The following is a 16688-nucleotide window of genomic DNA, read 5'->3' as shown; positions in this document are numbered from 1 at the left end:
ATCGTGATCATTTCGTTGCGCTGACGGGCAGCGGGCAGACTAAGGGAGGTAACCTATATAACACCCCCACCCTCCCCCTGACAGCATTAAAGGTAGACAACTCGGACAAGTCCTGTCAAATTCATTGAGCAGACGACGAAAAACCATTCGTCACTGTCAGACGTATAGATTATTTTTCTGCCGCCGGTTTGTCGGTGTTAATGTGGTAATTATTATCGGGGTAAAATGACCAGCTAATCTTCGTCAACTATTGTAACAGGAAGTTGGCTACATGTAAGTTGAAAATAAGTCGTGTTCACGTCAGCCTGAGAAGAAAATCGACTAGAAGACGTAACTAAAGTAAGGCATCCTTCATAATGTACGTGTAGCCAACTTCATAATATACATGTACGGTAGCCTACTCCATTGGACTATTTAGTAATTTACACTCAAATTCAAATGGACAAAACTCAAACAGTTTGATCATTGTGGAATTTATATGCCTTGTGGGCACCGCGGATCCCTCGTTTCAACATGTTGTTGCTGTTCTGATTGAATTCACGTTCACGATTCAATCAAAGAGTAGGAGACCTATGTGTGAATTAATAATTCAGCCTACTAGGAAAATACATACAGATGTCTTCTATATTATTCTATTTCTATACTATATTCCCGGTTTCCTCCCACCATAATGCTCGACGCCGTCGTATGAGAGAAATATTCTTGAGTACGGCGTTAAACATCAATCAAATAAATAAATTCAGTATAATATTGATTGAAGATACACTCAACACCATACAAGAATGAGCTGGCATGGAAACTTTGACGACTTTGATCAGTTCCAGTCAACGTCAACAACCGCACAACATGGGAAGCAACATTTCCATCCATCCGCTACATGTTACGGGAATGCAACCAATGACTACATGGCAGTACAAGATCTAGTTCCAGGGACTGCAAATGTTGTGAGTCCATTATTCCCTGGTTTTGAACATTTTCCCCTGTTGATACATAAGCCAACATGGCACTTATATCATGTAGAACCACAAAATCAAATCAATGAAGTGCTGAAATGACTCAACTGACATGCAACCAATGTAATATTGTTGCATTACTTTAAAGAAAGAATTTCACCTGAAAATCTAATTTTGTAATCTTTGTTTTTGTATTAAATTAAGGTAGTCTAGTTGTATATATATATAATATGAAAAATACAAGCAGTTTATTGACATTCATCTTTTCTTTGGTTATGCTGATCTTTGATTCATTAATGGTTTGGTGTTAAGTTGCGAATTAAAAAAAGTTCAGTCAGTTTAAGAGAATGATAAATTTCTTCCATTGTAGATTGTGATTGGCCTGGTGATTTCCAAGGAGGAACCTAGAGAAGTCATTTGCAAATCAGGTAAAGTCCAAGCTTCTGTGCTCAAATTTGTGTGAAGTTTTATTCTTGCGTGTATAATTTGAGAATCATGTGATATGATATATCATTAAGTTTATGAGTTCAGGTTAATATGAGAACGTAAATGTGCTGATGGAAACACTTTGTTTTTCAGCAGTCAGTAATGGCTCAAGGAGATTTGCCTTAAGCTTTGTAATAAGGGATTCAGTCACCTCTTACATTGCTGGAACGTGTTGGGGATCTGAGAACTATATTAAGGAGCTCACAAAAAACTTTCATATCTATGATGTTGGTAAGTTTTTATTTTGTATTTTTATCTATGTTTCAGATGTTTAAAAATATCTCACTGCAAAGCTTGTATTTCTTTTGTTCTCATATACTTGTTACTGTGCTTAACTTAAATTCTTTTTTATAAATCGTTTGTCATTTGAAATTATAGATATATGTATATAGTTATATGTGTGTAGGCCTACTGATGCATTATTTGCTGATATTTGTGTATTTCACAGTTGAAGTTTATAATCCTCAAATACAAACAAAACTTGAAGGAACTGATAAGTTTAGGCCATGGACACCAAGGTTAGTCTGTCTTAAAGCTCTGTAAGAGTAAGTGTCGGTAATTTATATGTATGTGCATATAAGTAAAAGGTGCGTATAGTTGAAAGAAACTTTTAAAAGAATGGTTGTTTTATTTATTCTTGACTTACATCTGGGTACATCAAGTTTTATTCTTGTGAATGTATAGATATTCCTGTGAGTGAATATTTGAAATTAACTTATGAGTATTCTTTAAAGAAATGTATTAATTATAATTACATTGATGTATTCTTGTTTTATTTTGTTGTTCCCTTACTCTTTGTTCATCTCTCACAGTCCATACCATCTTAACATGAGTGAGCACCACTCCATTGTGAAGTTGTATCAGGACTGGGATTCCTCCAACTACACCAGTCTCCAGCATGTACCCATTCGCCCAGATAATGATTATTACCCGCTAAGTGACATTGTGGTCAATGGGCAGGCCATCAGTGGAGAACATGTTAATATTCTGGCTGCAGTGAAAAGTGTTAGTAGATTTGTGAAAAGTGCAACAATTATGTTTAAAAGTTTAGCATTTTCAATGGATAAACAAATGCAAATATTACAAAGTTTTCTGCTTTGTTCTTTGTTTTCTTTTTCACCCTTATTTACTGGCAACACAATAAATTGAAGTATGTTTCAAATGAAAGACCATTAAAAACTGTCCAGAAAAATAATTTGATTTAATTTTTTTGAATTTTTCCAACCAAGTAAAAAGCAGTTGACGTCATATTCATATATTTGGCATGAAATAGTTCGTTTCCAGGTTCATTTGGTGAATGCATTCATATTTATGATTGTTTGTGCACTTTGACTAGTTATATCTAGCGGTCTGTGTTTGTCAAATATCAAAAAGCTGATGTGACACAACTGGTCAAAAAGTGTTCAGAAAAGGCAGTTCAGAAAGTTTCAAATGCAGTTTATTAGGTCAAAAAATTCTAAGGAAATAAAACTAACTACTTCACTAGACAGTATTCATTGGACTTTAATCTGACATATATTTCATGTTAGTGATGTCTTTGGCTTTAATATTAGGTCACACTTTTGAATCCAGCTCTTGGTAGTAGGCCACATCATCAAGTTAAGAAGTTTTTCAAATACATGTTGACATTTTCTATCCCTGAGCCTGGTTTCCCCCCTAGCTGGTTTTCCTCCTTACCTCGTTTTCCTCCTTATTACACCTGATCCCAGTAATATGAAAGATATATATTTAAGCTTGAACATGGTGTGAAACACTATTCAGATGAACAAATCATTTTTTATATACAGAAAATACATATTCTGTAATATAAGGATATAAGTTTGCCTGTTTAATGTAACAGCAAATTGTCCAAATCTCCCATATTCACTTCCATATACATGTACTTTAGACATTGTGTTGTAGTAATTTTGTTTTTTAGAACTAGAACTTGTAGTGCTTTCTTTATTATCACATCTTGATAAAATGAGAGTCTAAAATAATTATGCAAACTTTGCTTTTTTAATATTATATAATGTACTTGATGTTGACATTATTGCAGGTTGGGCAAGCAAAAGATATCGTCACTAAAAAGGGAAGACAAACTAAAAGATGTGAAGTCAACTTGTTTGATAAGACATGTTCTTCATTTACCTTGATTTTGTGAGTTTTTGTTTTATGTTTAACGAGGCAGCACATTAGGTTCCTTCTTCAAGGGTCAAAGCTCATGTCAGATATGAGTTAATTAATCCCTGCCTGATGACATAATGTGTCCTGAGCAGGCTAATTTTTCAGGTGTTAACAAACCCAAGACCAAAATTTGAAGAAGCCATATTCGCAGTAAAACTTAATTTTGAGATGCCATAATGAAAACATCAGACTTTACATAACTCTGTGAGAAAATAAAAAACATTAGTGGAGATGTTTCAGATACAATTGTCAGGATCTTTCTGCCAAATGCTTTCTACTACTTTTTTACTGTTTCTATCATTCTACTATATAATCACTAATTCATTGAACAAATGAACAGTATATTCAGAAATGATGCAGAATTAAACTATGTAATCTTCTTTGACAAGATTTATTCATTGTGCACTTGTAACATTTTACTTAGTTTTTACTTCTTATGTAATTGATGCTAATTAACTTTTTTGGGTATATTTGTGATGAAATACACATAATCTCATTCCAGATGGAATGAAGAAGTTGTTAATCAGGCAATCCTGTGGAATCCTGGAGAATATGGTACATAATGTACATGTATTGATGCTGATGTGTTAAACCAAAAGCTGAGTAAATTTGCATGTTCTTCTTTTAAACTTCTATTATATGTTACATTTTGTTTCATTTTCATATTTTCTTTTTGTTAATTTACCAATACTTGGATCCTCAGAATTGTGATTATCTGACAATCTAAAGAAGCATTACCATACCAAAGACTTTTGAAAATGCGCTCATTGCTGCCTTGTTTGGTCCTTATCACTGAGAGGTTAGAGGAAGGAAACACCACAGGTTAGCGCAGTGTGAGTATAATGTGACTGGGCAGGGTGTTATGTCTGGTGTCTTCAGCATGATACCTCAGTGGCGGCAGCTTTTTGGCAGGATGGACACTGCCACAAGAAGACACTGTATATGTGCACACCTAGTGACTCCTTGTCGTCATGTGACGGAAAAATTGTTAAGTACAACGTTAAACCCCAAGCATTCATTCACTCTAAAGAAACTTCACTGAAGGTAAAAAGTTCACAAAGTTCACATCCTCAAAAGTGAAAGTTACTTTATTCATCAGAGTAATAGTCATTTTCAGGTTTTCAGGATTATGTATAGTTTAAGTACATGTACGTTTGTCTGTTTTTCTTTCAGTTATATCCGCTGTGGATGTTCGTGTTTATTATGATGATTTCAGATGCTCTATGGTTGCTACTGCAGACTCCAAAACAATCTTTATCGTTAATCCTGGTAAAGTTTCATGTTTCTTGAAGATGTGCAGTACTTACACATGTATAGATATATCACATTTAACACTAAATATATATGTGAAATATTGTTGTTGCATATATATATATATATATATATATATATATATATATATATATATATATATATTATATATATTTTTTATTATCAACCAATAAATGTGTGGATCCATTCCAATCCTTGTGGGTCCAACTCAACCAATGATCTGAATAACAAGGATGGATCAAGTATTTTGATTTGCCCTTTAAATGTAATAAAGGAAGGAATTAAGAAGACATTATGTTAAAGAATTTGTTAACTTTGCCAGTCTTGAAAATAACTTAGAGGTTCAGTGTTAACATTTATAATTTCAGACACAAAAGAGGCTCATACATTATACATGTTTGCCCAGTCTCAGCCTGTGGGCAATGAACTAAGAGACCAAATAGAAAGCTTTGGACTGAAAGATCCAGAGAGTAAGTAACAATGTCAAAACTGCATTAATTACATATGTGGCATACTTTATTTGCCTTATGTTGAGGATTCGTAAACTTATGACCTGCACTGAGAGATGTGCTCTTTGTGGTAAACATCATTCAAGGTCATATAATAATGTACCTCTTGGGACCAACATAATGCTGGCCACCATCATATAAGTAAAATATTTTTGAGTTTGGTGTATAATACTAATCAAATAAAAAAAAAATAATGTAACCCAGGACCTGATGAGATTAAATTACATCACTTTCCAACCAAGAATTTGAAAGCACAATTTTACACAGGAACAATTGAAACCATCTGGTTCGCAGAAGTCATTTTCAAGGTCACTTCAGAGTGGCTTTTTTTCTTACACTCTTCTAAGTGCACCATCCATATCTTTTGAATTTAATATTCAGTTTAGAAGTTTAACAAGGAATAGAGCAGCTTTAAAACATGCTGGGTACACATGAAAAGGCAGTGAAATGAAGGGGATTGTGATGAGATTTTACAAGGACAAGGTGGAGGAGTATCTAATTTGTTTGGAAAGAGTAAGAATTAATTTCTCATTTGGAGAGTATTAAGAGTTGTCCTATTATTGCTGCAAGCCTTGTTGGTGTTAAACATATGTTACAACACCAATTGTCAACACAATTCTGCCACTTGATAGTAGATGTAAGTGCCTCGTCAAGAATATCAAATACATGCATTTCAGTCAGCAACTGTTAGTATTACTTCATTGGTAACTTTCTTTTACTTCACAGTATTTCAGGTGAAAGATGTTTTAAGTGTTAGCACAGCTAAACTTATTGACAAGGAAGTATCTTCTGGATGTCCATATTACTGCATTTTGTATGCTTACATATCTCAGTTTGACATTGACCAGGAATGTGGCGGCAGCTTAAGATACAGATGGTATGTAATTAAAAATTTGTGCTTACTTCTTGCAAATATACAGGTATACAAGCTGTGAGAGCAGTTATGTTTTTCGGAGACACTAACTACAAAGCTGATGTGATCAGTTAACATTAAAACTTGCTTGCAAGAGTGATATACACATACACTGAATTACACATGTCCATGTATTTAATGTTTTCAGTGTGAACAAATTTGTTGTGCCTTGTTCTAAAACTACTGCATGGATGTATCTGTTCATTAAGTTTGCCAAAGAAAAAGAAAAAACTCAATAAAACTGTCAGGGGTTTCACAGCAGGTTTCACATATGGACTTTCTACTTCAGTAGAGCGCAGTTTGTGACATGACAATGTTGTAACAGTTGATCACAGCGATGTTAAATACTCAGATAAAAAAAGAAGTAAAGAAGCATATAATAAGACGAACTGGCATTTCAAGTGTCTCACAAGTTCATACAGGTTTGGACAAGACAGGATGGGGGATTCTCACAAACTAACATGGCTAAATGCATGATTTTGTAGTATTTGCTAGAATAAACATCTTGCAAAGTCGGGTCTGTGGGCTTAATGGCACTCTTAGCAGCTACTGTAAAATCCTGTCATTTATCCACATTGATGATGGGTGGAAGACAATCAGCATAACCATTAAAAAACCAGGTTGGGTTTTCAAATGCAGCTCCAGCTGGCTCATTGGTAGATTTATGTCATCTCGACGTGGTTTTATTTTAGCCCCAAGTGTAAGCAAAGCCTGGAAGACAGCCAACAGGTCTGCCTGAACCCGCCATGCATTGAGAGCAGCACTAGTGGTCAATTTTTAGCTCATGTCCAGTATGACATAGCTGTGACTCTGTCAGATCATTCAGGATCATTACCTAACTGTAGACTGAATAACAATGCAGCAGAAGAAATGATTGGCTTGCAGGTATGACAGTTCAGCTGAAGGTTATATGTATGTTTTAGGTGTTTTAAGGGTAAGCTTTGGGAAATTACTAAGTTTCTTCTGAAATTATATCACTGGTTCTTGAAAGTTGTCTACTTTCTATGGAACCGTGGAAGGAATGATATAAAAAAAAATTCATGTCTTTTTTTATGAGCAAATTGTGACAAACCAATAAGCCAGATAGCTGTTTTGAGAGGGGCATCAGTACCAGCATAAACAAGCACGTGGTCAATTGTGACTATGCTACACCATTTCAGGCAATGACAAGAGCCCATTATTCAGCTCAGTTCTAATTTGTTTGGTGTGTATTTTTCAGGTTTTTCAATATTTCAACATAGCCAAGTGTGTTTGTCCCACAGTGCAGAAATATCCTGGTCATGTGCACTCAAAACACCTGTCATGCTTATTGCATGGTTTCAAAATGGTCCACTCTCCGGCCGTACGTGGGGAGGTCTGCAGCAACCAGCAGATGGTTGTGGATTTCCTCAGAGCCCGGTTTCCTCCCACCATAATGCTGGCGGCCGTCATGTAAGTGAAATATTCTTGAGTGCGGCGTAAAACACACATCAAATAAATAAATAAAACAAAATGGTCCAACAAATGTTCAAGAAATGATTTCTCAAAAACTGATTAAATGAGGCTATTAAAATTTTGTATGACATTCTTACCACCCTTGTCATGATCTCATCATCTCATTTTAATACCATGGATTATTTTTAGCATTTTTACCAGATATTGCAGATTTTGGGTTTTTATTTTGGATTGAATGATACACTCTATCCCTCCCACAATTTACATTTTTAACGATAATCAGAAACCACTTTGTGACCAGTTTTGTAGTCTAACCTTTATTTGTGACAACATCAGGTTGTTAGAAAATAAATAAAGAACATAAGGATGTGGTTTTGGTCAGGTAGCATTGAAGATATTATAGATTTACCAGTGGTCTAAAATTTTTCTTTTCTGGTGAAAATAAATGACAAATGTACTTTTTATTGTCCATAGGCTGAAAGTTCTCTGATCAAACTGTGAGCTAAAGACACAATGGAGTGGAAGTACTTACTGGAGAGATGTAAAGTTTTTCTGAAGGTATGATTTATGACAACAGGCTTAGTTTAATTGAAATAGCTTCAGCACCAATATCTGTTAGTACCCCAAGAGCTTGCACTCAAAGCGAGTGGATCAGTTATGTCTATCATAATGAAGAGATGTTACCTTTGCATTTACAGTGAACATCAAATTTATAAAACAGACTGTTTATTGCTATTTCTGAATATACAGTTAATTACCCTGTGTGTACATGTATTTTATGTTGATCAGTACTTGTGTTTATCACTATGTGGATATTGTAGCCTTAAAGCATTGATACCGTTGTGTGTCGTAGGTCAGCGTGGCAGGAGCAACGGGAAGACATTTTACAGGGTTTTGTCTTGTACATTACCAGACCCCATCGAAGTCCAACAGCAATTGGGGATAGTGAAAGTGATCCAATAAAAGACTGACCTGTTATTTTCTGGATGTTTTTTGAGGTTTGAAACCAAGCTGTGATATCCTGTGGAAATAGCTGTGATATATGTATCCTAAGGTTTACTTTGAATTCAGACTTTGATACTTAGACATCAATTCAGTTCCTTTACAAAATATCTTCAGTTGCGTTTGTTGTGACATAAAGTACGTATTGGGTCACTGTCAAGACATGTTAGCTGAAATCAGTTTTAACGATTTGTTAAGTTGAACTGGGAATTAAAAGACACATTTAGACCACAATAGTGTGTGTTGTGTTGACAATTTTGTATCAAAGGAGAACCAATTATGGTTCAGCCAGCCATTGTCAGTATGACATGTAGAACAAACTGTTGAGTTCTATAACCATAAAATACTTTTTGTGATATTATGCCACCATTCTGAAAGTATATCTCTCAAATGTCTTCACCAAGACGACAAGGCCTAAGATTTGACCAAAGCATGTGTTGTTTTTGCCCATCTAAGCAGAAAACATTTCAGTATTTTATAACCCCTGTTTCACCAGCATAAAAGACAAGTAATGCCATTTTCTTATATGCAATTTCTCTGTTGGTTCAACCATGAAAAAGAGTTCTATGTGCCAGGGCGTAAATGTGGCGGGGTATGAAAAGACTGGTGATGGATTTGTTTGAATAGCCTCCTTGTTTACGTCGTGTCTAACACATTAAAAAGAAGGAATTATTTGGATTCAAACGCCCCACTTGGTAAACACAGAGATGTATCAGTGCTACTAATGTTGTGTATAGAAAAGAATAGAAATGCTTTGACTGCTCAGTGAATAACAAGAATAAAGTTTCAACTTAATACACTATAATGACTAACTGGTCCTTCGCAATCCTTGGATCTATGCTGGAATGTTCTTTGGTGGTCCGCCACATCAACGTTTTATAATTTCACAACGTGGAAAAATATGGACGACACTGTCAGTCCCATAAAGCCTTTACACTGACCCGAATTCTTCACTAAACTGAAGTGTGTCCTTCGCCTTTCCTTTCCTATGCGTAGATATTTGTGACGGTGCACTTATTGGGGGCAGCTTTACAGAGGCTTCCGCACGTCTTGGCTGTCGAGCAAATTTGGTGTAGAATTCATCGCCATGGTGACTATGAAGATCCGTGTTGCTTTTCGGTATTGGTTTTACAAGGCTGAAGCTTTCATTGTGTGTTGGTCTCGACCGTGGGGCTATTTTCTGGAGAGGGGGTACACAGCTGCCCTTAACATGGATTGTCGATAGCATTTCTTCTTCTGAAAATCTAATGGCATGTTCGTGTATCTTACATCACCTGTCGTAGTGTGTATAGTAGATGCCTGAACGGGTTTATACCTGCCAGTAATATATGCATCTTGATGTCCTCGTCTTTTATACAACAGAACATTCGGTTTGGCTAAGCTTTGTGAAAAGTCGTCCACAGAGAGCAAATTTGTAGGATTGTTCCGTAGTCCAGAGTTGTGAGTTAACTTAAACGCAGCAGAATCTTTAATGAACTGAGGAGTGGTCACCCTCAATTCTTCTGGTAATATCACTGCGATCTTCGTCGGAGTAATCTGTATCTTGAGCCACAATATCATTTGATCCTGATTCAGTACTCTCTTCGAAGGGAAATGACTTTAATTGACCATTTTCCTGCCTTTTCAGTTTCGTTTAAATGAACAGATTTAGGGTCACTACCTAATTTACCGATCTCCCTCCGTTCCTGTTGATGCTGATCTTTGAGCCACTTTCCATGCCATTGTTTTGAACTATATTAATTGTTCTTGGGTTTGGCGGAGCTAGACCGTAGTCATTGTCATAATCGTCTCCTAATCCTCCGCCATGTCGTCTGTCCTGAAGATAGGCTTGATGACCGTGCACAGAACTGTTCAGTACTGGGTACAACTCTTCTTCACTCATACTTGCCGTTTGACAAGCCATGGGACACTTAGAGCAAACATCTCTTGCTATCCCATACGCAGACAAACGACCGATCCCAGTTCAGGAGTAGACCTTTGGCAAATCACACGAACGATTTGTTGTTAGTTACTTTCAAACTGCCTTCTTATGAAGCTGTCACTTGTCGAGACGTGTTAGTCTATCAGCCATATGCTTATCACTTCTAATTTATGCAGTGTACCCTGAACGGACTTGGGCAATTGTGTACTAGTCATTGATTCTCGATATACGAATATCGACTCTATTGTGCTATGAAATATTGAAAGGTTTTACAAATCGTGAACTTACTGACGGACACATGCACTGATATGTGGCCAGTTTAGTTGTATTTGCCACCTTTCAATGAATAGGGTAAAGATAAAAGGTTAACACTCGAGATTATTATGGCCACCCCCAATATCATGACTGGCACTGGCGGGTGGAATTCATTTATCGTCTGACAAACAGGTCACAAAGGCCGCAGTCCCGTCTACCAAGTCTCTTATCGGTCAGATCAATTTGTACCTCTGTAGCTACGTTTGACTTGCATTTACAATAATATAAATATGCAGCATGACCGACATGGATATATGTAGTTGGATATGCTTGAAATATAGATATGCCTGGAGTATTTTTTTTTTTTGCCCCTTTTCTGCTTTTTGAATCACGAATCATTCAGTGCGCATTAATAATATTACATATATACATGGGAATTTGATTAAATGAGAGTAGATAGAGACCTTAATCTGATTGGTATCCCATGTGTTAGATATCCGGGATTGGAGCAGATGTAAATTGTGATTATACGACATTTTTTTCATACCATACATATACATATTTGTTCATTTGACAAGTTATATTTCATAGTATTTGTGGGCCTACCATTTGAATAAAACCGACTGATATGCTGTTCACACATTTTGATTTTGTTGAATTCGTCCGTATTTCACACTGTGTGAACGCCTAGACTTTACTGTATATCGTCTATAGATACGACTTCTCATCGTGTGAACGACCCGGCTTTACTGTACATTTACACGTATGTGTGGCAGCGTTATGTATTCATTATATTGCCATTTTAACAAAATTAGAGAGTCACCCCAGCCTTAAATACGATTTATATTTAAAATTAAAGTTACTTTGACTGTGTATGTATGTACTCATACGACGGCGGCCAGTATTATGGAGGGAAGAAAGTGGGCAGAGCCCAGGGGAAACCCGCGACCATGCACAGGTTGATGCAAGGCCTTCCCAGGTACGGCCGGAGTGGAAGCCAGGATGGGCTGGACTTGAACTCACAGCGACCGCGTTGGTGAGATGCTTCCGGGTCATTCCGCCGTACTGGCGTGCTAACCTCGTCCATGTAGCCCCCCTCCCCCCTTTCCCTCACCCCCATTTACTGTAATGACGGGGAATTCTGATATAACCCATATGTTGTCGAGCGAAATCATAAACAGGTAAACCATAGAGCTAATCTTCATGGCCAGAACATGTTTCCCTCTTAGCTTTATATAAGCTTTCCTCAGGTTTGAGTACTGCTTTATTGTGTGTGATTAAAGTACCAAGTATTTTGCCAGCTGAAGACATTCATCGAACTCAGGACTGACGGTAATAAAATTACCAAGGCAGGAGATTGGTGCATCTATATTTAGCACTGCATTAACTTTCGTGATACTAAAACGCCCACGGTCCTGCCAACATCTTTTTTTTCTCTTACTTTTAGACCGATATGTTAGAGCAAATATCAAGCCAAAAGGATTACAGTATAAAGCTATAATAGAGTGGAAACGGACTCGGTATGAAGAAAAGTATTAGACAGATATATCAGAGTAAAATGACGACTCTTGATTGTCTTAGGTACAATTATATTATGATATTAAACGCTCGTTTCATATCGGCCTTGTTATATAGGTCTAAGATCTGTCGTATTGGCCCGAAGCAGGATGCATGTATCGGCCCAGGGCCAATATGAGAGACCGAGGGCCTGTAACAGGGCCGATGTGAAAACCATTTAATGTCATTTATGTTATTCACCTGTGTGTATTTGATCCGGAAACCGCTAGACATGCTCGGAAAAGCCTAATCACAAAAGTGTGGAATGAACTAGATGATTATTATTTATCGTCATACTCAAGAATTTTTCACGGAAATTCTTCAGGTCCCGTTCCGTTTTATGTAGAAATGATTTTCTTAGATTTATTTTGAACAAACGTCTCTGTGTAATCTTCTGTGGCAGTTTTAAGTCTGGTTACCGTTACGAACTCCTGCACACGATATTCGGTTTGTAGTATCTTTGTTCGATGTGGACATCTAGACTACACTGACTGCCGAGGAATCCCACCATAGTATTTGCCAGTACAAAGATCACAAATACAAATAGCTAGGTAATTATGTGCCATTATTCAAACATAAGTAGTTCCACTGTTCCACTAGGCTAAGGTCATATTTTGTTTACCAGCGAATCTATCTTGAAACACGGTTGGGTCATACAATCCTTGGAGTAATATTTACTGAAGACACCAACTCGCATGCCAGTACAGAGATCTCGAACATAGCTATGTTTATTATACAGGGCGAAAGTTCTGGTTAGTCTCGGCTTGGTAGACAACCTAACCATATGATAAATGTGTTTATCAATGTCTGTTAAGATAAACAATTAGATCATTTGTTCTGGAAGTTTTTTTCGGGTTTGCTGAGGTGGGTGTAAATGTGTCGTTTTCAGTCTGTGAATTACCCTTTGAGTCCGGTACGATATCAGTCAACGATCTCATTTAATGTTTCTCAGATTTCCCTTAGCCACTGTGGGTTTATGTAGCATTTTCTATTGTTTTTAACTTTTAAACCTGGTCTATATATTAAACATGAACAACCCAGCCTTGTCTGTTGTGGGGTGAAACAACTGCTCTAGTCATTGAGCCTCAGGTGATCCTCGCCATTTTAAGAAAACATCCAATTATTATAGCAGGTAGGATGACGTCAAGCACAAATAGCGCTGGATCGATAAAGGAAATTGTGTTCGTTACCATCCAACGTCCAGCTGCATGTAGCAGCCTTACTGTATGAATATGCTAACTGAAGCACACGGGATCAGCACGCAAATTGGAATCTACTGAACCACGATCAGTAAGAGTATAGAGCGAATCTGTTTATGTTAAAGTACTCCAATGGCAGATCTCATTTCTATCATGCACAAGCCCTGCTTCTCAGCCTAATGCTAAAGGAAACACACATGGTGTCTATAGGGTGTAGGGGTCCTGTATAGATTTGGTAAATATGATATCCATTGCATGAAGATTGACCTTCCTGGGCCTGTTTTTTTTTCTGTTTTGCAAGGAGTTTACGTCGCTTTCAGCATTCATATGACAAGATTGTCCATTGTAGAAGGTTAACTTATTCGCCAATATATTTGTATGTGCATGTTGACTGGAACGCAGCGCGGAAGACATGTGTGACGTTTGGCTGAACACTGATATTATATAGTGATTACAGCAATAACTGTTTTGGTTATCAAAAGGGTTTTTAAAATGTCAGATTGTTAGAAAGTGGACTTATTGGGGATTAGTGATTACGCTATGTGCATATATAGCATACATGCGTAAATGGGGCTGAATCTACTCCGGGTTTTCGACCTAGCGACCTCACGGTCAGGCACATTGTGTACATAGTGTGCCTTCTTGTGACACTGCCGCCATTGAAGTATCGTGCTGATGACAGACATGGAATATATATATATATATATATATATATATATATATATATATATATATATATATATATATATATATATATATATATATATATATCCCTGTTTCTTTGCTCTAAACTCTCAGTGATCAGCGCCAAATGAGACAGCAGCAAGTACCATTTCAAGACGGACGCTTTGGCCGTTAAGCCACCGATGCAGTCACACAAAAGTAGGCGGTGGATTTATTTTATTTGGTAGCCGTCCTCCAGAATATTCCACATAAGCGGCCATTGGCTTTTCAGAACTGAGGCCAGCATGGTGATGAGAGGAAACCGTGCAGAGCCCATTGGACACCCATGATTATCCGCAGGTTGCTAGTAGACCTTTCCACGTGCGACAGGAGAGGAAGTCGGCGTGAACCGGAAATTTCATTGACTGCATTAGTGAGAAGCTCATGGATCACTGGGTTGCACTATAACGTTAACCACTAGGCCACGGAGTAAAGACACAGTTCCCTTATCTGAATATATCAAATTGATACATATTAGTGGAGTGGTCTGGGTGGTCTGGGTATTTCTGGCGATTTATTGCCTTACTCTGTGGTCACTGGTTAGAAACCATCAACGTACGAATCACTAGACTTCACAGTGGTAAGAATCTGTGTTACATCCAGAAAGTGCCAGTATACTGTCACTGAAAATTACTATATGCAGAACGTCAAAGTTAATCTTGGAAACAGTGGAACAGTTGACTGGTGAATTCCATAATTTATTTGTCTAATTACAAACGACAAAAAGTGTCCCGGTTCTTCGGAAAATAGACCAAGTTGTTTGTATACCGAATAACTTCTTATGACAATGCATGGGGACAAATTATTACGTATTGACGTTATTAATGAGGATGTACGTCCAACTGTTTAAAAATTAAAGCAATCAAAATAGAAATAATATAATGTTAAAATTTGGATCCCGTCGATTAAATTGCGCTCCCTGGAATCGTGGATCACAGCAGCAATATTCTGCTGGTATAATATAATATACCACACGGTTCCAAACCAGTAGCTATAGTCCACCATAGAAGGCTAAACCATATGTCCATGAACCATGCAGTCATTCTTCAGCAAAATATAAGCAAACAACTCTGGATGAATTTGGTTAATATAATTCAGAGTGCTGGACAAAATCAGTCAAGAGAAAGCCTTGCATCCTGTAGAATAATCCTGTATTGAAGATACAGCAAACCTACGTAAAATTTGTAGGATTGGTACATGGACGATAGGCTTTTTGTGTATATATATATATATGTAATCTTAATGGATTCGAACATTATGGACAAAGTGACTTCATTGAATGTAAATGATCGTGTGTCAACTTGCCTCACCGTGTTCTCCATCACCGTGTTCTTTTTAGGTGATTACTTTTTACACAGTTCCTATATGGCAATTTGCGAGCTATCAGCAACTTGAACAAGCCAGGAGGAATAGCGGAAGCAGGGGTCAGGGGGAGGTAGCAGACGCCAACGTTGCCGTGGTAACACCGTAGGAGGTCAGGGTGATCTGCAGCTTGAAACCGCATGCATGTTATGCTTGCAAACCGTCATATTAGTCATATTATTTTCAGTCTCTTATCTGATCCTTACAAACTGACTTCAGGTTATCTGGTAGGCCATGTACATTTATCTGTATACTATACATAGGGGTGCATCGGAGAATTGTCTGTTTTTTGTAAAGGGACAACAGATGTTTTCTTTTACTACATTATGCGGCGTGTATATATGTTTGTCCCCGATTGGTCGTGAACTCTGTCTTTTAAACAAAAACATGTTCACTTGGTCAGAAACGTGAAATCTTTAGTGATTGGGCCAAGTTCATCATTGTCTCATAAATAGACAAACAAAAAATCCATTTGATAGGCTGGATGCCACAATGGACCTGAGCACTGAATTATTCATATTGTTGTTTCCGCGATGACAATTATGATAACTGTCTCCTCTCCCTAGTTTCTGGACTGTAGCCGACATTCCGATGTGTATAAAAACGTTTTACGGATGGAGGAATGGAACACCCTGAGTTTCGATCTGGAAAGTTTCTAGACTTAAATTTACCACAGGTATTGTTCCGAAAGACCTTGACTTCACTGACATTATCTCTAATTTTCTTTCATTTCTGAGACTGGGATTTATATTTCGGCGCAGCATAACACAGCCAACAGGTATTCACACAGCTTGGGTTAATTTTGCTCCACAACAATAAGGTCGGGGGAACCTACATATTCCCTTCTCAACACTTCTGGACTCCTCAAGAAACTAAACACTCAGACATTTCGTATATACATAACTTGATTCGAGATAGTGGATTGCTCGTCCAGAA

At 37.3% G+C, this 16688-nt stretch overlaps 1 protein-coding gene across 5 annotated transcripts; it reads left to right on the top strand.

The window, feature by feature from the left end:
• Positions 1–96: 96 nt before the first annotated feature.
• On the top strand, positions 97–8220 carry LOC135473559 (meiosis-specific with OB domain-containing protein-like). Of its 5 annotated transcripts, none has more exons than XM_064753423.1 (13): positions 97–205; positions 761–944; positions 1324–1381; positions 1533–1670; positions 1888–1957; positions 2252–2444; positions 3478–3578; positions 4108–4160; positions 4779–4874; positions 5246–5347; positions 6113–6263; positions 6992–7184; positions 7519–8220. In XM_064753423.1, the coding sequence occupies exons 2-13, from the start codon at positions 783–785 to the stop codon at positions 7732–7734; spliced, it is 1533 nt and encodes a 510-aa protein (XP_064609493.1). In that variant the 5' UTR covers positions 97–205; positions 761–782; the 3' UTR covers positions 7735–8220. The 5 variants fall into 5 exon arrangements, with proteins under 5 accessions (XP_064609493.1, XP_064609508.1, XP_064609486.1 ...); XM_064753438.1 differs by having other exon boundaries at positions 125–273; positions 1536–1670; XM_064753416.1 differs by having other exon boundaries at positions 125–273.
• Positions 8221–16688: the final 8468 nt, after the last annotated feature.

This window comes from Liolophura sinensis, chromosome 1 (assembly GCF_032854445.1).
Source record: "Liolophura sinensis isolate JHLJ2023 chromosome 1, CUHK_Ljap_v2, whole genome shotgun sequence".
Taxonomy (NCBI): Eukaryota; Metazoa; Mollusca; class Polyplacophora; order Chitonida; family Chitonidae; genus Liolophura; species Liolophura sinensis.
Note: the sequence above shows the minus strand (reverse complement) of the source record. Positions and strands in the feature narration are given on the sequence as shown.